Raw genomic sequence first — 25,443 nt, 5'->3', positions numbered from 1 at the left:
CACTCCTATAGCCATTCCACCTATCACTTCTGCCTCATTCTGTCTGTTCCAGTAATCCTGAGTTGTTCTCTGCCTTCCTGACATCATTTCACACCCTTATGCCTTTGCTCATACTTCCTTTTCCCCCTTCTTGTCTGCCTGGAAAACTTCTACTCATCCTTCAAGTCCTATTCCAAAGATATTCCCAGAAACTCAAAGTACCGCCCTTACTTATTCTTTATTAATTACAAAAAGGAAAACCTACCTTTACAATATAGAATGGATGGCATCATCGACTCAATGGACGTGAGTTTGAGCAAGCTCCAGGAGATGGTGAAGGACAGGGAAGCCTGGTGGGCTGCAGTCCATAAGGTTGCAAAGAGTCAGACAAGACTTAGCAACTGAACAACAACAACAATGTAGAAACCTAACTAATGCCACCTTAACCAGGTGATCAAATTTATCATCATCATTAATGGGACAAACAGATATCATATTGCTCCCAATGAGACGTACTGAGAATGACACAATCTGGTACTATTCTTGTGAAAAACAGTTCCCTTGCATCTAATCCTGAAGGAATGATCAAACACTTCCAAATGGAAAGATGTTCTGCAAAACTGGCCTGAACTCTTGAAAAACATCAGCGGCCAGGAAAAACCAAAGCAAAACAAAAGGCTCAGAAACAGTTCCAAATTAAATAGTGCTCAAGAAGCATAACAGCTAAATGCAATGTGGTCCTTGTTTCCATTCTGAATCAAAGGGAAAATAAAACAGTTCCAAATAACATTATTGGGAGGACTGGTGAATTTTGAATATGGGTTATATTTTAGATAATAATATCGGGTCAATGTTAAATTTCCTGAATATAGTCATTGTATTCTGGTTGTAGAGGAGGGTGTCCTTGTTCTTAGGACGTGCTGAAAGGGCTGAAGTGTTGCTCTATCTGCAGTTAGCAATGCCTCAGCAAAAAGAAAGCAAGCAAACAGATAAATACGTGTGTTTGGAAATGTGATGGCAGAGTGTTAACAATAGAGAAATTATAGGTGAAGGGTGAACGGGCACTCATATTCTATTCTGCACCCTTGCTGTAGGTTTGAAATTTTTCAAAACAAGAACGTGAACAGAATAAACAATAAATAAGAAAAGCAAACAAATGAACAAAAAAGCTTTGTTCCAGGTCATGTTTTCTGTGAAGCCTTTCGTGGTATCTGCCCCCCTCACCGACCACCCCCTAGTCCCAGCAGACACACACATAAAACAATGAATCATCCTCTCTTCTAGACTCTTTCATGATTATGTATCTCTCAGACTAAACTATAAGTTCTTTGATATCTGAGCCTGGGTGTGCTGTGTTGGATCTACACAATGCTAGAACTGTACCTGACACAGATTGGATGCTCAGCTGATTTTTTTTTTAATTAATCAAGCTCATTCTTGAGGCCTGGAAAGGATTCAGTAAACAGGCAGGAGTGAGAATGTTTTCTCAAGCAAGAGGAATGGCATGAGCAAAGGTAAGAAAGCAGGAATGTGTATGTTGCAATTACCAAGAACATTTGATTTGTTTGGTCAGAACTGAAGATTTATAAAAGTGAAAATGCCTAGCACACAATAGATTCTTAAGAAAAATTTAGTGAGTAAATGAATGAATGAGATTAGAAAGGCAGGCTTAGATCAAAAAGGAAGGGGCCTTGACTACTGAACAGAGAAATCGGAATGTTAACTGATTCTTGACACTCAGGGTCTTTTCCCAGTGTCAGGTAGAGAGTATTTTCTTAAGCGAGTCCCCTGTACATTTTTTTCCCCCTAAATAACAAGAAAAAGTAAAGGTAAGTGGAAATTTGAAAGTGATCAGTTTCCAAACTCAAGAGGAGGAAACATGATCTCCTCATCCATCCAAGAAAAGATCTACGGTGGAGTTTGAAGACATCCAACATCCCTCAGATGAAAGGGCATCACAGAATATTGGCTGGAAAAATACATTAATCTAATATGAGCTACACCTGTCTTTAAGAATAGTGTATGGAATTCTTTTGGTTAATTTTACTACATTAAAAAAAAATATCTTTTGGCTACACTGCATGTGGAATCTTATTTCCCTTACCAGTGATCAAACCTGAGCCTTCTGCATTGGAAAGGCAGGGTCTTGACCACTGGACCACCAGGGAAGTCCCCTAATTTTGTTGTTGTTGTTTAGTTGCTAAGTCGATTCTTTTGCAACTCCCATGGACTGTAGCCCACCAGGCTCCCCTGTCCATGGAATTCTCCAGGCAAGAATACTGGAGTGGGTTGCCATTTCCTTCTCCAGGGGATCTTCCCAACCCAGAGATCGAACCCAGGTCTCCTGTAAGAAGATTCTTTACTACTGAGCCACCAGGGGAGACCCCCTCCCCCAATAATTTTATAACATTTTTAAAGTTTAAGGAGCAAACTTTGCACATAACCCAAAATGATAAGGAATGATGGGGAAGTAATGGATCTCAGAGCTGCTCTATGAAATAATTTGTTAGTTTTTAGGTTATAGTTGTTTCAAATCTTCAAATCCTACAAAAATCTTAGCTGAGATGAAATGCAAATCTCAGGGAGCATTTTAAAAATCTATTTTTGGCCCAGTTATGACATAGCATTGACTTGCTCCAGAATTTTTAACATTACTGGGAAGAGACCATCAGTAGTGGTCAAAATGATGTGCTGTTTACAAAGCAGGTGGGCATTCTTTTGGGATAATGTAGACAAGATTGGCAAGACAAGATCTTCCCTGGGTTGGGAAGATCCCCTGGAGAAGGAAATGGCAACCCACTCCAGTATTCATGCCTGGAAAATCCCATGGACCGAGAAGCCTGGTGGACTACAGTCCATGGGGTCGCAAAGAGTCGGACACGACTGAGCGACTTCACTTTCACTTTCAGACAAGATAATTTGAGCTGTTGTTTCAGGCAGTAAAGCAGAATCAGGTGGTAAATCATTCGGGCCCGTATGCATAAACGGACAGCAACATAGCTAAATTAATCACAACTGTTTCCCACAGGCCAACTTCACCATAAAGGGCTATGTATCAGCAATGTTCCCTTATAATAAACAGTCCTGATGTGTGTGAGAGCAGGAGCATAATTCTATGGCTACAATCAACAAAGAAGTATCAGGCCAGGTCACCAAGACCAGTGGAAACCCCTACCTCGCTGCAGTTTTATAAAGATTAGCATATCAAAGGAGCCAAATGCTGTGCCCCAATGTAAAATATGATACTATTACTTTGCAGAACAAGGGTAAGCCCTGTTCTTCAACACTAATAAAATAGACACTGTGTACAGAGTGGTCCAATAATTGAAACATAAAAGAGATATCTGGTAACAGAACCTTAAAACATCGAGACATAAGAATTTCGGCTCTGAAAATAAGTAACTATGAAGAAAGATTAAAAAGAGAGATCTGGGGTTTCTCTGAAGATCTGGCTCTGCGGCCAAGTCCTCCACGTTGCAAGCTGCCATTGCCATGGGAACCAATGGGAAGGGCCGTGGGGAATTGGGGAAGGGGAATCAAGGGGCGGAGTGAAGAAGGAGGGTGACCAGTGGGTTACCAGCATACTGTCGCCCAGAGCCTCTCCAGAGACATCACAGAGCTGTTGCTTCCTGAACTCGCTCCCGGGACACCGCAGAGACCGCTGTGCCACCGCCTCTATGACAACGCCTCTGTGTCCGTTTCCGATTCAAGCAGTCCGGCAGCCCGCGGCCCATGGCCTCTCCCGGATAACCAAGAGTCTGTACCTCAGCGACGCTGTGGCAGCCAAGGACAAAGCCATGCTGTCTACCAACCACATCACCACTGTCATCAACGTGTCGATGGAGGCGACCGACACGTTCTTAGAAGACATCCAGTACGTAAAAGTGCCGCTGGCGGATGCTCCCAACTCGCGCCTCTACGACTTTTTTGATTTTATTGCAGATCACATCCTCAGTGTGGAGATGAAGCAAGGCCGAACGCTGCTACACTGTGCTGCCGGGGTGAGCCGCTCTGCCACCTTCTGCCTCGCCTACCTGATGAAGTACCACTCCATGTCGCTGCTGGACGCCCACACGTGGACCAAGTCCTGCCGCCCCACCATCCGGCCCAACAACAGCTTTTGGGAGCAGCTTATCTATTATGAATTCAAGCTGTTTAGCAAGAACACTGTTCACATGATCAGTTCCTCAATGGGGATGATTCCTGATGTCTATGAGAAAGAAATCTGTTTGATGATGCTGATGGGAGTCATTCCGGACAGCTCCTAACTTCTGCTTCAGATCCTGCACCAACCTTGACTGAGGTGAACATTGAACTTTTATTGATAAAGAAACTAGAAACCCCTTTTTAGATGGGCAAGCAAAAAGGGGGGAAGGAGGAGGCTGGAGTTCTTATCTTAGTGTGCTTATCTTTAAAGGATAAAATTCATTAAATGGAAAACGGTGACAATGCTTCTTATCCTGTGAGTAGCCGGTCATGACTGCTGGGGCCTGGCCAGAGGGGAGGGTGGGTAAGCTGGTGTCCAGCTCAGATGAACCCATAGCCTGGGACCAGCCAGAGGCTGACTAACCCAGGGGTGAGTGTCCCCTCCCACCTCCACCCCCAACCCCACCTGGTTCTTCCCAACCCCAAGCCAGAGCCTTAGACATGGTACATGTCTCTGACTGTGCATGCTTCTTGCAGTAAGTGCCAACCTACTGGATAAGTGGCCTTCTTGGGGTTCTCTGGGAGTCCTGGGGGAGCCCCAGGGTACTCCTGCCCCCACCTTCAACCACAGTGACCCAACTCTGGCTTTCTAAATTCAATTTGCATATAAAATAATTTTCAAAAAAAAAATTCCACTGTGTCCTTAGTCGCTCAGTTGTGTCTGAATCTTTACGACCCCGTGTACCGTAGCCAGCCAGGCTCCTCTGTCCATGGGATTCTCAAGGCAAGAATACTTGAGTATGTAGCCATTTCCTTCTCCAGGGAATCTTCCCAACCCAGGGATTGAACCTGAGTCTCTTGCATTGCCAGGGAGATTCTTTACCACTGAGCCATCAAGGAAGCCCCAATGCCACTATATAAAGCATATAAAAATATTTTTTTTCCAGTAATCTACTATATGGCAAGGGCCCAAAGTGCCCTCAGCAACCCCCACCAGCCTTTGTGAGAAATAAACATTAATCCCTTTCTCTAAGTTGAAAGTGTTAGTAGCTCAGTCGTGTTCAACTCTTTGCGATCCCATGGCCTGCAGCCTGCCAGGCTCCTCTGTCCATGGAATTCTTCAGGGAAGAGTACTGGAGTGGATTGCCATTTCCTTCTCCAGGGGATCTTCCCTACCCAGGGATTGAACCCGTGTCTCTTGCATCTCCTGCATTGGCAGGCAGATTCTTTACCGTCTGAGCCACCAAGGAAGCCCCCTTTCTTCAAGGCACTTGCTAAAACAGAGAAAGTCTGCCTGACACCAGGCTTCTGTTGCTCTCATGGGCTGTTGCGTAGTAGGTTGGAGCTGCTGGCCAGGACTCAACTCTGTCACCCCACCCCTTATGACTGGGGCCTCTCAGAGCCTCTATTTCCTCACCTGTCAAAGTAATGACAGCCTGTCTCTCCCAGGGTTGTTGTGAGGATTCGATTCCTTAGTGTGAGACCTAGCAAGCAGATGGTTTCCTGCTTAGAGGAAAAGGCTGTTCTTGTTATTAAGGTTACTCGTTGGCCCTGCCAGTTGGAGGTCAGCACACCCATCCTCATAAGGGCCTTTTCCCCATCTGTGTATGGCCCCTTTTTGTCTACAGAGTTCTCTTTCTAAAAGTTATCTTGCCTTTAAAACAAATGGGGGTAAGTTTCTTTCGGACCCTATCTCACAGGAGGCCTAGATTCAGAGCCCTTTCAGCATTCCCATTGTATCACTGTGTTTAATCCATGTGAAAACAAGAAGCACTATTCCAGGGCCCCCTGTTCCCCACCCAAAGGCCTTATTTAGAATCACTGACCATTAGAGCCAGAGCCCTGGGATCAACTAGGATCCGTGGGGATACTTGCCAAAGGGACAATTGAGTGGGCCCCAGAAGTAGGCCTTGAAATCTAGGATTGTTTAAATTCCCTAGGTATATGACTCTGGCTTGGGGGCAGCTATTCTAATCCTGAATTACTCTACATAAAAATATATATGAGTCAGAAAGCACAACTGTTGATGTAGACTTGTGGGTTCATACCACAGTGGAGTCCAAATGCCCTTTCTCTCCAAACCGACCCTCACTCCCACTTCCACAAAAGGAGTGCCCAGGGATACAATTTGGGGGAGTGGAGGGGGGTTGCTATGAAAACCTCTGCTCTAGTTGGATCCTCTCCTTCTACAGATGGAAAGACTGGCTCCCAGAAGACCAGGATTAGTGTGGCAGAATTCCCCCAAAGCAGCCTTTGTGGTAGAAACCCAGAAGAAAAATCTCTTTTCAAGTATTTTGAAAAGCAATTTGTTTAGGTGTATTTTATATATATATATATATATATGTTTTTATTTTTATTTTTTTAAATATGTTTTTATTTATTAATTTGGCTGTGCCGAGTCTTAGTTGCAGCATAAGAACTCTTAGTTGTAGCATGTGGGATCTAGTTCCCTGACCAGGGATCAAACCTGGGCCCCCTGCATTGGGAGCTTGGAATCATAGCCACTGGACCACCAGGGAAGGCCCATTTTCATTTTTTTTTTTTAATACCTAATTTAACACAACATGTCTTCCATGGTGGCTCAGATGGTAAAAAATCCACCTGCAATGCAGGAGACCTGGGTTTGATCCCTGGGTCAGGAAGATGTCCTGGAGAAGGGAATAGCAACCCATTCCAATATTCTTGCCTGGAGAATTCCATGGACAGAGGAACCTGGCAGTCTACAGTCCAGGGGGTCACACAGAGTTGGACACAACTGAGCGACTAACACTTTCACTAACACACTATGAAATTAACTCTCTTTGAACATACAGTTCTATCAGTGTTAACAATGCATATATTTGTATAACCTCTGTCACAATCAGGACACAGAGCAGTTTCATGATTCTATAAATTTTCTTCATGTCTCCCTTGTAGTCTAACTCTAGCCCCACTCAGCCTCTGACAAACACTGATTGGTTCTCCATCCTATTTACTTGCTTTTAAGAAAATTTCACATAAATGGAATCATACAGGATACAACCTCCATTGATACCACCCCTCCTTCCACTGACTGGCTTCTGTCCGTCTTTGAAATTTACCCATGTTGTAGTCCATTGTATGGATGTATCACAGTTTGTTTTGCATTCACCTGTAAAGAATATTTAGGTTTGTATTACTTTCCTAAGGGCTGCTGTAACAAAATACTGATAACTAGGTGGCTTAAAACCACAGAAATTTATTTTCTCACAGTTCTGGAAGCCAGAGTCCTAAATGAAAGTCTGTTCAGAGACATGATACCTCTGAGACCTGTCGGGGGTGCAGGATGGGAAGTGGAGAGATTTCTTCCTTGTCTCTTCCTAGCTTCTGGTTGTTGCCAGTGATCCTTAACATTCCTTGACTTGTAGATGCATCACTCCAGTATCTGCTTCTGTGGTCACATGGCTATGTGTCTGTCTTCCCTCTGGTCATACCTGTGTCCAAATTTCCCTCTTCTTATAGGACACCAGTCATATTTGGGCTCCTTCTACTTCAGTACAACTGCAACAACGTTATTTCCAAATAAGGCCACATTCTGGGCTAGTTTAGGATTTAAACATATTTTAGGGGGAGGATACAATTCAGTCCATAGCAAGGTTGTCTCTAGTTTGGGGGGAGTATGCATAAAGTGTTCTAACACAGAGAGACACACACAGAGAAGAAAAGGATCATGTCACTTGGAAAAAAAACTGCGACCGTGTAAAAGTAGACTATGAGTTATAGTGAAAGAAAATAATAACAACTGTTTATTAGGAAGCTGTTATATGCCATGCATAGTACTGGGCACTTTATGACAATATCTCAAGTCTTTTCAACAGCCGTTCATGGTAGTTATTATCTACATCCTACAAATGAGAAATCTGAGGTTCCAAGAGGTTAAAGACTTTGCCCAAAGCAGCAACAGCTCAGGAGTCAAGAGATGACAGGCAGATGGGGTTCTCTTTTCCTGCATTTCTTTTGAGACTAAGGTAAGTAGATTGAGATGTTGCAAAACTGAGAGAGTCAATTCCTAGGCAGGTTGATAATAAGTCCAGGGTCCCTGAGGAGGAAAAGGGGGTCTGGGGCTCTCAAGGAGGAGATAGGGGTCTGGAATTCTCAAGAAGGAGGAAAGGACAAACATTTTTTTTCTACATTCCTTAGTAACGATTGTATAACAATAATGTATCCTGCTTGAGGACATGTTTCTCCTTCCTGAAAACCTTCTGGCTAATCCTGTTATCTTAAAATGTATATTATAGGATATCCCCTCTGGTGGCTGAGACGGTAAAGCATCTGCCTGCAATGCGGGAGACCCAGGTTTGATTCCTGGATCGGGAAGATCCCCTGGAGAAGGAAATGGCAATCCACTCCAGCTCTCTTGTCTGCAAAATCCCATGGACGGAAGAGGCTGATAGACTACAGTCCATGGGGTCGCAAAGAGTCGGACACAACTGAGCGACTTCAGTTATCTTAAAATGTGTATTATAGGAGTGGGTCTAGTAAGATCTTTACAACCTTGAGACATTCTTTTGATTTATTGTAATAATGAATTAAAAAGTATATAATTCCCTTGCTAGGACTAGTGAGTGGGGCACTCTCCATCCCCCTTCTGATGTCTATGTCAGAAGCTTTCTCTGTCCCTTTTCTTACTTTAATAAAACTCTACTACACAAAAGCTCTTGAGTGATCAAGCCTGGTTCCTGATCCTGAAGCTAAATCTTCTTCTTCGGAGATCACAAATCCTACATCATTCACCATAAGCTATCAAAACGACCATAAATATTTGTGTCTGCTTTTGTGACATTACTTTGCCAACAAAGGTCCGTCTAGTCAAGGCTATGGTTTTTCCAGTGGTCATATATGGATGTGAGAGTTGGACTGTGAAGAAAGCTAAGCACTGAAGAATTGATGCTTTTGAAGTGTGGTGCTGGAGAAGACTCGAGAGTCCCTTGCACTTCAAGGAGATCCAACCAGTCCATCCTAAAGGAGATCAGTCCTGGGTGTTCTTTGGAAGGACTGATGCTGAGGCTGAAACGCCAATACTTTGGCCACCTTCATGCGAGGAGTTGACTCGTTGGAAAAGACTCTGATGCTGGGAGGGATTGGGGGCAGGAGGAGAAGGGGATGACAGAGGATGAGATGGCTGGATGGCATCACCGACTCTATGGACGTGAGTTTGAGTAAACTCCGGGAGTTGGTGATAGACAGGGAGGCCTGGCGTGCTGTGATTCATGGGGTCACAAAGAGTCAGACACGACTGAGCAACTGAACTGAACTGAACTTGTTCCTTCTGGTTTGTTACCTTGTCTATCTCTTCCTGTGCCAGTATCACATTCCTTAAAATTGGTGCAGCTTCATAATAGGCTGTAACATTTGATAGACCAATGACATTTCCCCCTCCACCTCAATCCCACAGTGACAGTTCTTCTTCAGAGGCTTTTTGCTGTTGTTATTGTTAGATTCTTTCTTTTTCTCTTCTGAAGGGATCATTTTAATAGTTATGGTAGTTTTAATTGAAATTACTGTTTTCTTGGGTATTGGTCAAGGTTGAATCAGGAGAACAGAAACCATAATAGTTATTTCATCAGAGAAAATCTAATATAAAGAACTGTTTAGGGGTGGGATGGGAAAGTGGGAGGAAGGCTCAAGAGGGAAGGGAATATACATATACTTACAGCTGATTCACATTGATGTACAGCAGAAACCAACACAACATTGTAAAACAATTTTCCTCCAATTAAAAAAAAGAACAGCTTAACCAGGTATTAGAGGACTGAAAAGCAAAAATAGAACACACTGTATGTGTTTCTACACATATAAACATTTAAATAAAAGATCATCTACCCAGAATGTGAAACTTGATCAGTAAAGTATTGATCTTATTTCTGAAATTTGTGTATCTTAATTCCAACTTCTCATGCTATTATAAAATTGTAATTTAGTATCCTAACGTACGGGCTTCCCTGGTAGCTCATATGGTAAAGAATCTGCCTGCAATACAGAAGACTACGGTTTGATCCCTGGGGTGGGAAGATCCCCTGGAGAAGGGAATGGCAACCCACTCTTGTATTCTTGTCTGGAGAATCCCAAGGACAGAGGAGCCCAGTAGTCTATGGGGCTATAGTCTATGGGGTCACAAAGAGTTGGACACAACTGAGCGACTGACACACACATACTAACACACCCTCATTCAACTCTTTACCATTCAATTTTTAAATCAGTTTTTGCTTGCTACAGCATTTACCGTCATATCTGTTACATTACCAAAGAGACATCTATGACATCACATGACTATCCGTTCTGACTATGCTGTTGCGGTAAAGAAGTAAATATATAAAATAAGAGGGTTATGTTTACCTATGGGTCCTTGAGAGTCCATCTTCAGCTACCTCTGTGTCTCCTTCTGGTACACCTTCACTGTTTCCCTGTTCATGAGACTGAGGCATTTGGGGAAGTGACCTCTTTATCACCTTTTGAGAAATGCCTAGTAAGGGGAGAGAAGGCAGTGGAAACATGAATTTTAGGGTAACCTTTTGGTGCTTGGGCCAGATTCCCTGCCAGGTCCTCTCCATTTGGAGAGATGTATCAAGGTCTCAGTCAGGAATCTGTGTTCAGAAAGTGTATTTAATAAGACTTTCTGAAATAGGGCTTAACAGTGTTAGAATTTGGACTCACAGTTGGCTTCTTTCTTCAACAGACTCTGTGATGAAGCAATAAAAAATGAGCATAGAACTTGACCGAGTTAGAAGGCATATGTGATCAATTTGATTGAACCCTTGAGGCTCCAAGTTTAGGTATGTCTGCACTGGGGACAGTGAGAGTTTGCATTCATATCCAGCTTTATTGCATGGTGCTCACAGAAGATGGCCTGTATAATTTTTGTTGTTAGAGCACTGAGATTTTCTTATTAGCTGTCTTATGAATAGTGAGTGTATTATTTATGGGTAGGATTCTAATACATGTTTTTATCATTTAAAAATTTTAATGTTTAAATAGGTAATATACTTGTGGTTCAGCATTCAAATGGTACCTAAGGGCATATAGAGTGAAAAGTCTCATCTCTGTCCTCTAACCAACTAGTTCTGTTTCCCAAAAGCACTTAATGTTATGAGTTTTTCCTGTATCCTTCTAAGGCTCCTCTGTCCGTGGGATTCTCTGGGCAAGAACACTGGAGTGGGTAGCCATTCCCTTCTCCAGGGGATCTTCCCAACCCAGAGATCAAACCCAGGTCATCTGCATTGCAGGCAAATTCTTTACTAAGCCATGCTACTAGTATCAGTATTTTATTACATTGTTAGTCTTTTTTTCTTATTGATTTGTAAGAACTCAGAGAAATAAAGCATCTGTGATAAGAATTTCAAATATTATCTCCGATTTTTCACTTGTCTTTTGGCTTTGCTTAGAAGGGCTTCCCTGTTGGCTCAGTTGGTAAAGGGTCTGCCTGCAATGTGAGAAAGCTGTGTTCTATCCCTGGGTCGGGAAGATCCCCTGGAGGAGAGCATGGCAACCCACTCCAGTATTTTTGCCTGGAGAATTCTATGGACAGAGGAGCCTGGTATGCTACAGTCCTTGGGGTCACAAAGAGTCAGACACAACTGAGTGACTAACAGAATGGATTTGCCTAAGCATTCCCTGGTGGTCCAGTGATTAGGACTCTGTGCTTTAACTGCTGAGGGTGCAGGTTCAATCCCTGGTCAGGGAACTAAGGTCCCACAGGCCAAATGGGAATACAGAAGACTGGTTACAGCTCAGTAAGGACTCAAATTAAAGTAAAAGAACTCAATTAAAAAAGAATGGATTTGCCAGGCAGAGATAACTTTTTAATTCAAATTTATTTATTATTTGTATGACTTGGGTTCTGCGTCACTCCCTGAAAGCCTTTCCAAACTTCAAAATTACATTAAAAAGTCTATCCTTGCTCTCCAAGTAACATGTAAATATTTATCTCTGTGGGATATATTCTAGTACAAAGTGTGAGACGCAGATCCAACATTACATTTTTTTCAGATTGCTACCACTATTCTATTTATAGAATTTATAATATAAAAAGTATATGTTATATTCATATACAGTTTATCTATAATCCATAGTATATTATATAGTTTGTTAATAGTATTCATATTCCTTATATTTAATTTAGTTTTTGGTCTGCTTGATATGTCCAATAACTAAGAGGTATATTAGTCTTATACTGCTACTGTCTATATGTCAATTTCTCCTGATATTTCTTGGATGGTTAATTTTACACATTAACTTGTCAGGCTATGGTGCACATCTGTCTGGTCAAGCACTAGTCTAGATATAGCTATAAGGTATTTGTGGATGGGATTAACATTAGTAGTCAGCTGACTTTGACTAAAGCAAATTACCTTCATTATGTGGGTGGGCCACATCCAATCAGTTGAAGGCCTTAAGAGCAAAGACTGAGGTTTCCCAGAGAAGCAGCAATTTTGTTACAAGACTGCAACACAGAAACTCTGCCTGAATTTTCAGGCTGCTGGCCTGCCCTGTAGATCTTGGAGTCAAGCCTGCAGCATCGACTCTTATCTGAGTTTCTAGCCTGTTGGCCCTCCCCTACAGCTATACAGACCTTGGGCTTGCCAGTCCCCACGATAACATGAGCAAATTCCTTCAAATAAATCTCTCTCTATTGTTTTGTTTGTCTGGAGAACCTTGACTAATACAATTTTGATTATATATTTTGATAGAATGATATTCTGGCATTGAACATCAACACAATGAGAATTCTATTTGTACCCTTTTACCAATATAAAGCTCTCTTTGCCTCATTAATGCTTTTTATCTTGATTCAATAACATTGCCAACTCCTCTCCCTCTCATTTATTTTTGGTCTGTATTTGTCGAATATATCTTTGCCTATTTTTCACTTTGTAGCAAACTACATCATTTAAAATTTTTTATTTTAATATTTATTTACTTTTTGTTTAAATTTTTTAAAAAATTTCTTTATTGGAGTATAATTGTTTTACGACTATGTCATTTTTAAAATACTGTCTTTTGTAACTAGATTATACTTAAATTTCTTCTACTCAACGAGTCTTTTAATAGAGGGTTTACATTTTAAAATCCTGAAAACTTTCGTTTTATGCCATTTTGTTCTGTGACATTTATTAACATTCCTGAGCCATTTTATTTTCAGTTTTGTTTTTATCTTCTCCATTGTTTTAGAAAGTATTTTATTCTATTAGTTGAAAGCAGTTACCTGGAGGAAGGGGCAACTTGTACTTTTTACTATACCTTTCTATTTGCCGAGTTGATATAGCATATATATTATGTGGCATAGATGTTTAAGTTTTTCAAAAGCTTTTCTAAACTTATTTTTATCTAATTGCTGGGTTCAGAGTGAAACAGCATGTTTTGAATCATGCTTTTGAGATACAGAATTTAGCACATTTGATCTTTACCTCCTTCTACAATCTAACTCATGAAAATGTTAATGCAGGTTTTAAGATTCACATAGTTTTTTCTTATTTAAAAAATTCAGAACACAATTTGAGAAAACATAGTGAGATTTATATGATGTAGTTATTTGGATGCACTTCTATTTTGGCTTGACAAGGCTCCCTTCCATGACTTCCCCATTCTTGAGCATTTTTTAAAAAATTATTTATTGATTGATTTATTTTTGGCTGCACTGGGTCTTCATTGCTGCAAGGGCTTTTCTCTAGTTCTGGGGAGCAGGGGCTGCTCTCTAGTTGCGCCTCACAGACTTCTCATTGCAGTGGCTTCTCGTGGTGTGGAGCATGAGCTCCAGTGCGTGTGAGCTTCAATAGTTGTGGCCCAAGGACTTAATTGCCCCCAAGGAATGCAGAATCTTCCGAGACTAGAGATCAAAATCATGTCTCCTGCATTGGCAGGCAGATAATTTTTTTTTTGGATTATATTCATCTTTATTCCAATGCAGTAGTAAAATTACAATATTTAAGATTTTTTTTTCCCACAAAGGCAAAAGTGCCCAAAGCCTGCAAAAATCATAAGGCAACCCTGGTCCTGTAGTCCACTTCCCTGGGTGTGAACTCTATCAGGCCCTCATTCTTAAGTCAATCTACAGAATTTTGACACCTCACCTAGATGCATCCCTCATGCCAGTGCATTTCCTGGGCTCTTCAGGCATATATTTTTAAAATTAATTAATTTTTTATTGAAGGATAATTGCTTTACAGAATTTTTCTGTTTTCTATCAAACCTCAACATGAATCAGCCATAGGTATACACATATTCCCTCCCTTTTGAAACTCCCTCCCATCTCCCTCCCATCCTACCCCTCCAGGCTGACACAGAGCCCCTGTTTGAGTTTCCTGAGCCATACAGCAAATTCCCCTTGGCTATCTATTTTACATATGGTAATGTAAATTTCCATGTTACTCTTTCCATACATCTCACCCTCTCCTCCCCTCTCCCCATGTCCATAAGTCTATTCTCTATGTCTGTTTCTCCATTGCTGCCCTGTAAATAAATTCTTCCGTACCATTTTTCTAGATTCCATATATATGTGTTAGAATATGATATTTATCTTCCTCTTTCTGACTTACTTCACTCTGTATAATAGATTGTAGGTTCATCCACCTCATTAGAACTGACTCGAATGTGTTCCTTTTTATGGTTGAGTAATATTCCATTGTATATATGTACCACAACATCTTTATCCATTCATCTGTTGATGGACATCTAGGTTGCTTCCATGTTCTGGCTATTGCAAATAGTGCTGCAATGAACAATGGGATACATGTGTCTTTTTAAATTTTGGTTTCCTCAGGGTATATGCTTAGGAGTGGGATTGCTAGGTCATATGGTGGTTTTATTCTGTTTTTTTTTAAGGAATCTCCATACAGTCTTCCATAGTGGCTGTATCAATTTATATTCCCACCAACAGTGCAAGAGTGTTCCCTTTTCTCCACATCCTCTCCAGCATTTATTGTTTCTAGACTTTTTTGATGATGGCTGTTCTGACTGGTGTGAGGTGATATCTCAATGTAGTTTTGATTTGCATTCCTTTAATAGTGAGCGATGTTGAGCATCTTTTCACGTGTTTGTTAGCCATCTGTATGTCTTCTTTGGAGACATGTCTGTATAGGTCTTTTCCCCACTTTTTGTTTGGATTGTTTGTCTTTCTGGTATTGAGTTGTATGAGCTGCTTGTATATTTTGGAAATTAATCCTTTGTCAGTTGTTTCATTTGCTATTATTTTCTCCCATTCTGAGGGTTGTCTTTTCACCTCACTTATAGTTTCCTTTGCTGTGCAAAAGCTTTTAAGTTTAATCAGTTCCCACTTGTTTACTTCTGTTTTTATTTCTGTTACTCTAGGAGGTGGGTCATAGAGGGTCTTGCTTTGATTCATGTCGTTGAGTGTTCTACCTATGTTTTCCTCTAAGAGTTTTATAGTTTCTGGTCTTACATTTAGGTCTTTAATCCATTTTGAGTTTATCTTTGTGTATGGTGTTAGGAAGTGTTCTAATTTCATTCTTTTACATGTAGCTGTCCAGTTTTCCCAGCACCATTTATTGAAGAGGCTGTGTTTGCCCCACTGTATATTCTTGCCTCCTTTGTCAAAAATAAGGTACCCACAGGGGCATGGGTTTATCTCTGGGCTTTCTATCTTGTTCCATTGGTCTATGTTTCTGTTTTTGTGCCCGTACCATACTGTCTTGATGACTGTAGCTTTGCAGTATAATCTGAAGTCAGGAAGGTTGAGTCCTCCAGCTCCATTCTTCTTTCTCAAGACTGCTTTGGTTATTCAGGGTCTTTTGTGTTTCCATATGAATCGTGAAATTGTTTTGTTCTAGTTCTGTGAAAAACGCCATTGGTAATTTGGTAGGGATTGCATTGAATCTGTAGATTGCATTTGGTAGTATAGTCATTTTAACAATTATTGATTCTTCCTACCCAGGAACATGGAATATCTCTCCATCTGTTTATGTCATCTTTGATTTCTTTTATTAGTGTCATATAATTTTCTGTGTACAATTTTTTTGTCTCCTTAGGTAAGTTTATTCCTAGATATTTAATTCTTTTTGTTACAGTGATGAATGGGATTGATTCCTTAATTGCTCTGATTTTTCATTGTTAGTATATAGACATGCAAGTGATTTCTGTGTAATGATTTTGTATCCTGCAACTTTGCTAAATTCACTGATCAGCTCTAGTAATTTTCTGATACTATCTTTAGGGTTTTCTATGTACAGTATCATGTCATCTGAAAACAGTGGGAACTTTACTTCTTCTTTTCCAATCTGGATTCCTTTTATTTCTTTTCCTTCTCTGATTGCTGTAGCTAGGACTTCCAGAACTATGTTGAATAACAGTGGTGAAAGTGGACACCCTTGTCTTGTTCCTGATCTTAGGGGGAATGCTTTCCGTTTTTCACCATTGAGAATAATGTTTGTTGTAGGCTTATCATATATGGCCTTTACTATGTTAAAGTAGATTCCTTCTATGCTGGCAGGCATATTCTTAACTGCTGCACCACCAGGGAAGTCTGAGCTTTTTATTTTTTAAATTTCATCTCTTTGTTGGTTGAAAAATATTGTAAACCTATTTTTTTCAAGAAGGTGATCTATTTTATGATCCCTTAGATGGCAGAGAAGCAACTTCCCAGGTGGTGCCATTCCTGCTAATGCAAGAGACATAGGTTTGATACCTGGGTTGGGAAGCTCCCCTGGAGGAGGGCATGGAAATTCACTCTAGTATTCTTGCCTGGAAAATTCCATGGACAGAGGAGCCTGGAAGGCTACAGTCCATGGGACCACAAAGAGCCATACAAGACTGAGTGAGTGCATGTACACACACACACAACTAGCAGAGAGTGTTTTTCTGACATCTTTACACCTGAAAAGCAACTCAGATGAATACTACTCTAGATATGAGAAGTCAGATAGACTGACATTTGTTTCCATCTGGGCAATATGATCTCATTTTTTTGCTTGAACAATTATAGATACTTTAATATTGTAGATTAAAACATTTGCCATGATGTGTCCAATTGCGAGTCCTTTTTTACTGACTTTGCTTGGAATATAGCAGGCTCTTTCAATCAACATACATTGTGCTTTAACAGAGAACATTTCTGCTTTTATTTTTTATTTGTCACTTCCATTTGCCTTTGCTTCTCTTTTTAAGAACTCAAATTAACCATAAGTTGGTTCTCCATTTTCTCCATTCTTTCTCCACAGCTATCTTTGTTCTTTCACTGTTTTCATCCCTTTTTCCACTCCATTCTATATGGAGTGGAACTAGCATCAGCTTAGTTCTTGACACCAATTTCTGTTTTCTGCTGGATGAATCATCATTGTTAATTATCGTTGTTATCATCTCCAGTGTGTACTTTAATTTTGTTCCTGCTTGTCTTAGAGTACTTGCTCATTTTCCTTACCCTATTCATTTCAGTTTTCATTTCATCTTGTTAGATTTTCCTATCAGTCCCACCTCTTCATTTTTTTTGTTTCTATTTTGTGGAAACTTTAAGGATGGTAACAGGTTTCTAAAATTTTCTCCTGGATCATCCTGGTGAGGAAGAGTTCTCATTTTGTCCTGTTTTTTCTAGATGCTGTGTACTTCCTCTAGCTCTGGGTTGATTATTCTCATTATCTTCAAGTAAGACAAGGCTTTCCTGTGGGCTCAATATCCATCTACAAGTGACTGAGATGTTTACCTTGGAACCTACCATATGTCTATGGAAGCGGTGGCAGATCTCCATCTCAAGTCTGTAGCTAGAGGGCACACTGATGTCCATGCAGTCTGACTTTACCTTTTGTATCTCTTCTTTACTAATGTGATACACAGCACAATACACTTCCCAGCACAGACTTCTCTTGGGAACCTTTAAGATGCTGGCCTTTCCTTAAAGTTTTGAGCTGGATAGGCTACATAACCTGCAGGAAAATTACATGCAAAATGAAAATGTTGGGCTCCTTGTTCAAATATTAAGAATTTCAAGGCAGTGACAACAGAGCATTAAACAAATACGAGGCCCTTCTTATGACAGGGCCCTGTGCAGCTGTATAGGTTGCACACTCATGAAGCTGCCCATGGTTATGGGAACTGCACTTTCTTAAATGTAAGTCTCCTCCCTTTTCCTCCCAATCTCCCTGCTGTTTTCCTGCCTGCTTGTTTTGTCGATCTGCCTAGATAAATAGGAAATAGAGGGGTCTAGAGGATACAGAGTGGAGGTGGGGGTGAGGATCAGTTTTCTGGTGAGCACACTTGAAAGGTTGAGAAATTGACATCTCATGTTGATTTAGACACCAACTCTAAGTTGGGAGGCAGATGGTGGGTCATCAGGGGATAGAGTATGGGCCTTAAATAAGTGGCTTACTACCTTTTTCACTCAGCGTGTTTGAGGAAATGAAGCCAAGGTAATTCATGAGTGGGATTTTCTTAATCCTGCCATTCAGGGCCATCTGCCTCATAATTGACATCAGTTTCACCCAGATCCAAACCTTAGGTTACCTGTCAGTTTTAGTCTTTGATATTGTGAAATCTTCTTTTTTTCTAGATTCGAGGGAATGTTTGGAGAAGTTAGGCCAGGATATATTTGGGGGCAAAGGGCAATGTATCATTTTGAATTGAATATGTGCATGGAACCATGTAGATAGGTCAGGGGTTAGCAAACTTTTTTATGTGGGACTAGGTAGTAAATATTGTAAATTTTGCAGGTCAAGGGGCAAAATTAAAGATATTCTGTAGATACTAATATAATGAAACAAATTTCAACAAATATTTTATCGATGATGCTTACAATGTAATAGTAATAACTGAGTGCAGTTTTTGGTAATACATGTCTACTAATTAGAAGAATAGGAGTCTTTGTTTTTGGAATACATTTTCCTTAATTAGGGTTCAAAATTAGTATTCCCTATCATCAGATTAGTTTGCAAATGTTCATCTGTTAAAGCTGATCTGTAATGGGATTTTATGTATTTCATTTTGAAAATGTCTTTACATGTTCTGGAAAAAAAAAATGCACTGCCAAACAATGACATCAATCCATGAGCATATGATTTTGAGTATATTCATTGCATAGAAGGCATTTAGAGAATTCTATTAGATTCTTCTCTTGATATTTGTATTTTAGTATGTTATTACATTACAGATTAATCATTTTTAACTGATGGTTAGGTAGAAACTCCTCAATTGCACAGTTAAATTAATTTTGAAATATAGAAATTTCCTTTGCATTTGCATTGAGGTCTAAAAAATGCTGCTTGGAACTGCAGTTTGAGCTTGGAAAATATATCTACTGCAAATTTCTATAGGAATGGATAATATGTTTCTTATTTTAACTTTTGATAGCATGGAAATGTATAAAGTAGCTTGACATTACTTGGAATTCAGACAACGCTACTCATCATCAAAATGATTGTACTAAAGTCTAAGTTTCATGTATAAGTGTTGTTTTACCTTGTAATTGGTGAAATTCATTAAGATATTTTATCAAGTCTCCCACAAAAGCTAATTTCCAAAGCCATTCATAGCTTGATTACAGAGGCTAAAGGCTGTTCTTCTTATTCAATAATTCTCAGTTTTGCTCTTGAGCTGAAAAGAATCACAATCAAACAGTAAGAACTGCTGTGTGGTAGAAGTCAGGATATTCAGTTTCTACTTCTGGTAAAAATACACAGAATTGATGATGGTTAGAGCCATAAGAATGCATGAAGTTACCATTGCTACTACTGGTTCAATAACACATGATAAGTTCAAATATTACCACAAACTAATTTCTGATGAATAATACAATAAATAGCCACAGGGTTTAAACACCTTACATTTTCATAAGCTTTGTTGTTTGTTCAAATAAGCATTTTTCTACTTTATACATATTTTTACTACTATCACTTGTAACATCTTAGCAGGTTCCTCTTCATGTTATATAGCATCAGTTTGTTTTCAGTTTCTTTAAAAATATTTTCCCTTGTAATTGTTCCATGCAGACTAGTCACCGAAGTTAATTCTTCAGTTATTTCAAACAAGGCCTTGACTCTTCAAATGAACAACTGAGTAGTATCAGTATTACCTGTTAACTCATAAAGAGTGAAGGAAAACCACTCAGTAATTGCTTTGTTTTTAAATTGATTATTGACACTGCTCTCAATGTCTTCAACTCTTCAAGCAACTGTTCTAGCTGAAAGTCTAATAGTCTTGCTTTCCTTATTTGGCTAAGAAATGAGCCACTCAGAAAATTACTTTGGTTGAAGCTTCATATTCATTTTTGTATTTTTCTGAAGAAACTCTGCTATGATGAAATATTCCACTTTAAATTCTCTAACTGTTCTCACTGTTGCTTTCCTGTCAGTTGGGAATATTGTGATGAATGTAGTCTGATAATATTGACTTATATTATATTCTTTCAGTAAAACTATACTTATTGCATGGTAACAAAATAGTCCACACACCACTGTGCCTTATAAGCATATGAAGTCCTTTTTCTCTGTTTTCTGGTTTTGACTTATAGGTATGTACTGGTAATAAAAAAAAAGTAATGGTGTTACATGTGTGGTACTTGAAACACTGCCAACTTGAAACACAGCATCATTGTGATTTGCAAGGCACAAAGCAGCAATCTCTAAGATGAGATACATTCTCTACTGCAACAATTCAACTCTATGTTGCTTTGTGAAAGTGGCCATAGATGATATATAAATGAATGAGCATGAATGTGTACCAATAAAACTTTATTTATACACACCCAAATTTGAATTTCATGTAAGTTTAATGTGTGATGAAATGGCTGTACAAATATAGGTGGTGTGCTGGATTTGATCTGTAGGTTATGGTTTTCTGATCCCTGGTCTAGCCAGATAGTCAATATTCTTTGACAAACTTCCATAGTGGTGCAGTGGATAAGAACCTGCCTGCTAATTCAGGGGACACGGGTTCAATCCCTGGTTCAGGAAGATTCCACATGCCTTGGAGCAACTAAACCCATGAATTATAACTACTGAGCCTGCAAGCTGCAACTATTGAGGCCCAGGTGCCTAGAGTCTGTGCTCCACAAGAGAAGTCACTGCAATGAGAAGTCTGTGCACCACGTCAAAGAACAGCCCCCGCTTGCTACAACTAGAGGAAGCCTGAGCACAGCAACAAAGACCCAGTGCAACGAAAAATAAACAAATAAAATGCTTTAAGAATATATTCTTTGAGCTTGGTGCCAGCTACCGAGCCCAGGTGAAAGGAAATCTGTTCAAAGCAGTATCACTGACACCAGTAGCAACCCTACTATTTCTGTGCCTAAAACACAATAACCATTGGTATGACTCTTTAGGTAAGCCTTACTAGGCTCTTCATGGTTCTGCCTAATTTTCCAACTTCCACTTCCAATTCTTTCCTTCCCCTTTTGTTCGCAGCCATACTCAACTTCTTGAATTCACCAGAACTCTCAAGTTCTTAGGCTTCTGTGCTTTGGCAGATCTGTTGCAGCTTCTGTTGGGAAGACACTCACTACTCTAACAATCCTCCAGCCCCCAACAGTTCATCTTTTATTCTCCAGGTGCTTTATCTGGCACCTCTAGGTTGATAAAGATGCCTCTTCTATGAGCATCCACATAAATTTGGGTAAAGTTCATAGCATTCATCACTATTTTATAGGATACAATTTATTTATATAACTCTCCAAGTTAAGAAAGAGTTCAGGACATGGACTGTATCAGCTTGGAAAGTTTTCAACCATTATTTCTTTGCATACTTTTTGGGCCTTGATATATTTCTCCTCTCCTTCTTGGACTCTGATAACACAGATGTTAGATCCTTTGTTACCATCCCATAGATCTCAGAGGCTCTACTGTTTTTCCTATCTATTTTCTCTCGGTTGTTCAAATTGGGTGATTTCTGTTGCTCTGTCTTGAAGTTCTCTGATCCTTTCCTCTGTCCCCTCCATTCTGATGATGAACCCATACGTTGTTTTAAATTATGGTTATTATATTTTTCAGTTCTAAAATTTCTATTTGGTTCTTCTTTGTATTTTCTATTTCTTTGCTAAAACTCCCTATTTCTCTGCTAAGGCTTTCTAGTTTTTCATTTGTTTGGAATGGATTCATAATTGCTCATTGAAACATTTTTTATGATTGCTTTAAAATCCTTGTCAGAGAACATGAACATCTGATTCACGTTATTGTTCACATCTGTTGATTGTCTTGTCTAATTAATGTTGGGTTATCCTAGTTCTTCATATGAGTGATTTTTCATTGAAACCTGGACATTGTGGGTATTATGAAACTCTGGCTCTCATCTAAATATTCTTTTTTAGCAGGTCTCTTCTGATATCACTCTGTTGGGGAAGGGAAAGCACTGCCTTGTTACCACCAGGAATGGAAGTCCAGGTTCCCCACTCAAACTTGATTAACACCGATGGAAGTGGAGGGTCTCCTTGTTACTACTGGGTGTGAACTGAAGTTCTGGCTCCCCGCTAGGCCTCCACTGAGACCACCATGTCTGAAGGTGCACACGTGTGAGAGCTCAGTCATTTAGTCATGTCCAACTCTTTGACACCCCATGGACTGCAGCTTGCCAGGTTCCTCTGTCCATGGGATTCTCCAGGCAAGAATACTGGAGAGGGTTACCATGTCCTCCTCCAGGGGATCTTCCCAACCCAGGGATGGAATCCGCATCTCCTGCATTTGCAGGAGGATTCTTTACCACTGAGCCACCAGGGAAGCTTGTCTGGAGGTGTAGGTGCCTCGTTACTGTTCCCCACATTGCTTCCATAAGAGTGGTGGCCTTGTTAGCACTGGGCAGTGGTGACAGTTCTGACTTTTCAGTAGGTCTTCTCTGACACCACCTCAGCAAGGAAGGGAAGTGATGCCTCATTAATGCTGGGTGGGTATGGAAATCTAGGCTCCCCAGTGTAGGTGGTGGTGGTGGGGTAGGATTTGAGGTGCTTCTTTACAGATTGGCAAGGGTAGAAGTCTAGGCTTCTGGTGGGTGTGGGAGTCAAGGCTTCTTCTAGAAGTCCCAAAACTATTCTGACAACTGAAGTTTTTGTAACAGGTTAAAGTCTGTCTGTACTTGGCTCCCAATCTCTCCTCAACTCTAACCCTATATTTGTTTTTGTCATCAGTATGTTTGGACATGAGTTGGATAATTTTTTTGACGCCAGTAAGTGTGGGAAGGGCTAAATTTATCTCTGATCCTGATTTAAAGGATAAGTATAGTTCTATTTACAAGATTAAATAAATCATGACTGTTATGTGACTTATTATTATCTGCATAGGTTATGTCGGAGAAGGCAATGGCAACCACTCCAGTACTCTTGCCTGGAAAATCCCATGGATGGAGGAGCCTGGTAGGCTGCAGTCCATGGGGTCGCTAGGAATTGGACACGACTGAGCGACTTCACTTTCACTTTTCACTTTCACGCATTGGAGAAGGAAATGGCAACCCACTTCAGTGTTCTTGCCTGGAGAATCCCAGGGACGGGGGAGCCTGGTGGGCTGCCGTCCATGGGGTCGCACAGAGTCGGACATGACTGAAGAGACTTAGCAGCAGCAGCAGCATAGGTTATGTGGCACTGACATTATAAATGAACTACATATTCCTAAGTAGTTCAGGTTAAGAATTTAGTTGTTAAAAAGGAGTTTAATTTATTTTCTTATAACTGAGTGGGTTTTTCCTCTGACAGTAATTGATGGTACCTGCATAAGTATTAACACAATGCCGCTACAAATGATGTACTAACTAGTCCATAATCTGACTCAGCATAATACACATTTTATATATTTTTAAAATATCGATTTATCTACATTATATATTAATCATATCAACTTAGTAAATTCAAATTATTCTCCCCAGCTTATAGTTTATTAAGTTATAACTATTAAATAAGAATCAGTACTAAGTAATATAAGGTTTAATTTTAGAATAAAGGAGAGATGTTGTAATGTTCATTGGAAGGACTGATGTTGAAGCTGAAACTCCAATACTTTGGCCACCTGATGAAGAGCTGACTCATTTGAAAAGACTCTGTTGCTGGGAAAGATTGAAGGCGGGAGGAGAAGGGGACGACAGAGGATGAGATGGTTGGATGGCATCACCGATTTGATGGAGATGCGTTTGGGTAAACTCTGGGAGTTGGTGATGGACAGGGAGGCCCAGCGTGCTGCGCTTCACGGGGTCACAAAGAGTCGGACACGACTGAGAGACTGAACTGAACTGAAACCCTCCCAAAAAAGTATATTAGGACTGCCTATGTGTTGGGCTTATAGGGGAAGTTGGGAGGGATCAGGAGAAAGTGATTGGTAAAGTGGTGATCAACATAGAACCCACAATGTGAAAGCTAGAAAGGATTTTAGAAATTCGAAACTTCCTATTCTTTTGAGGTTTTTGAATGCATATGATGGATCTGGCACTTTACCTACCTTATGGCATTTAATCTTCAAAATAATGCTGTAAAGTGGCTCTATTTTCTCAGATGAGGGAACTGAAGCTCATATTAGACTAACTTGTTGAAGGTCACCCAGCTATCAAGTGACAGACTTAGGATTTGAACCTAGATCTGCATGATTCCACAGTTCATGCTCCTTTGGTTCAATTGCTCTGCCTTCTATATGGGTTTTCAGAGCCACTTTTCATAGAAATTATTATTAAAAAATCATCTATCCTACTTCCCCATTTCTCTCTTCAGTGAAGGACCTAAACCTTAGAGGCTACATACCTATTGTACATATGATATAAACTATGCTAGACCGAAAACATTACGTAGTGATGTAAGGACTGTGTTACTGTATAAAAAATATCTCATGCTTCATGATGGATGACACATATCTGTAACTGAACTAGACAAAGAGTTCTGGCTTAGAGGATAAGTAACTTTCCCAGGGACACATAGCCTGTGCAGAGAAATGATTTGCAGCCAGGCCTGCCTGACTTCGACCCCACCCACAGCATCTACTCCATGCAATTCTGCAGCTAATACCAAGTAATGATTATGTAGTGAAAAAGAAGGTTTTGAGGGGTTGGAGGTAGGCAGCCTCGTAATTCTTGGAAACAGCCTGAGTCAAGAACCACCAGCTCCCAGAAGATTGTCAAACACTGGCAGAATTTCTATCTCTGCTTGTGCAAGTCTAAGTGTGTGTGTGTGTGTGGTGGTGGTGCTGTGTGGGGGGAGATAGTGGTGTCAAAATCTCCCAGGCGTTGAAGGTCATCTGTTGTGAGAAAGTTTACAATAAATGTATTAATTTAGCTGTAGAAAATACTCAGCCTTGTATACTCACTCATTCAAGTAAAATGGAAGGAATACTGTAAAGCGTGGAAGAGGTGTTTTAGAGAAGGTGATTAAACATGAAGCATAATCCATATAAAACTATAGTTTGT

General features: G+C 40.2%; 1 protein-coding gene across 2 annotated transcripts; it reads left to right on the top strand.

The window, feature by feature from the left end:
• Window positions 1–1,398: 1,398 nt before the first annotated feature.
• DUSP21 (dual specificity phosphatase 21) lies at window positions 1,399–8,656 on the top strand. 2 transcript variants are annotated; one of them, XM_055563802.1, is made up of 3 exons: window positions 1,399–1,493; window positions 3,008–4,282; window positions 8,382–8,656. In XM_055563802.1, the coding sequence occupies exon 2, from the start codon at window positions 3,657–3,659 to the stop codon at window positions 4,245–4,247; it is 591 nt and encodes a 196-aa protein (XP_055419777.1). In that variant the 5' UTR covers window positions 1,399–1,493; window positions 3,008–3,656; the 3' UTR covers window positions 4,248–4,282; window positions 8,382–8,656. The 2 variants fall into 2 exon arrangements, with proteins under 2 accessions (XP_055419777.1, XP_055419776.1); XM_055563801.1 differs by lacking the exon at window positions 8,382–8,656 and having other exon boundaries at window positions 3,008–4,416.
• Window positions 8,657–25,443: the final 16,787 nt, after the last annotated feature.

This window comes from Bubalus kerabau, chromosome X, assembly GCF_029407905.1.
Source record: "Bubalus kerabau isolate K-KA32 ecotype Philippines breed swamp buffalo chromosome X, PCC_UOA_SB_1v2, whole genome shotgun sequence".
Classification (NCBI taxonomy): domain Eukaryota; kingdom Metazoa; phylum Chordata; class Mammalia; order Artiodactyla; family Bovidae; genus Bubalus; species Bubalus kerabau.
Note: the sequence above shows the minus strand (reverse complement) of the source record. Positions and strands in the feature narration are given on the sequence as shown.

Excerpts from the sequence above, each read along its gene's own strand:
- DUSP21 (XM_055563802.1), top strand. The coding sequence starts at position 3,657 with ATGACAACGCCTCTGTGTCCGTTTCCGATTCAAGCAGTCCGGCAGCCC.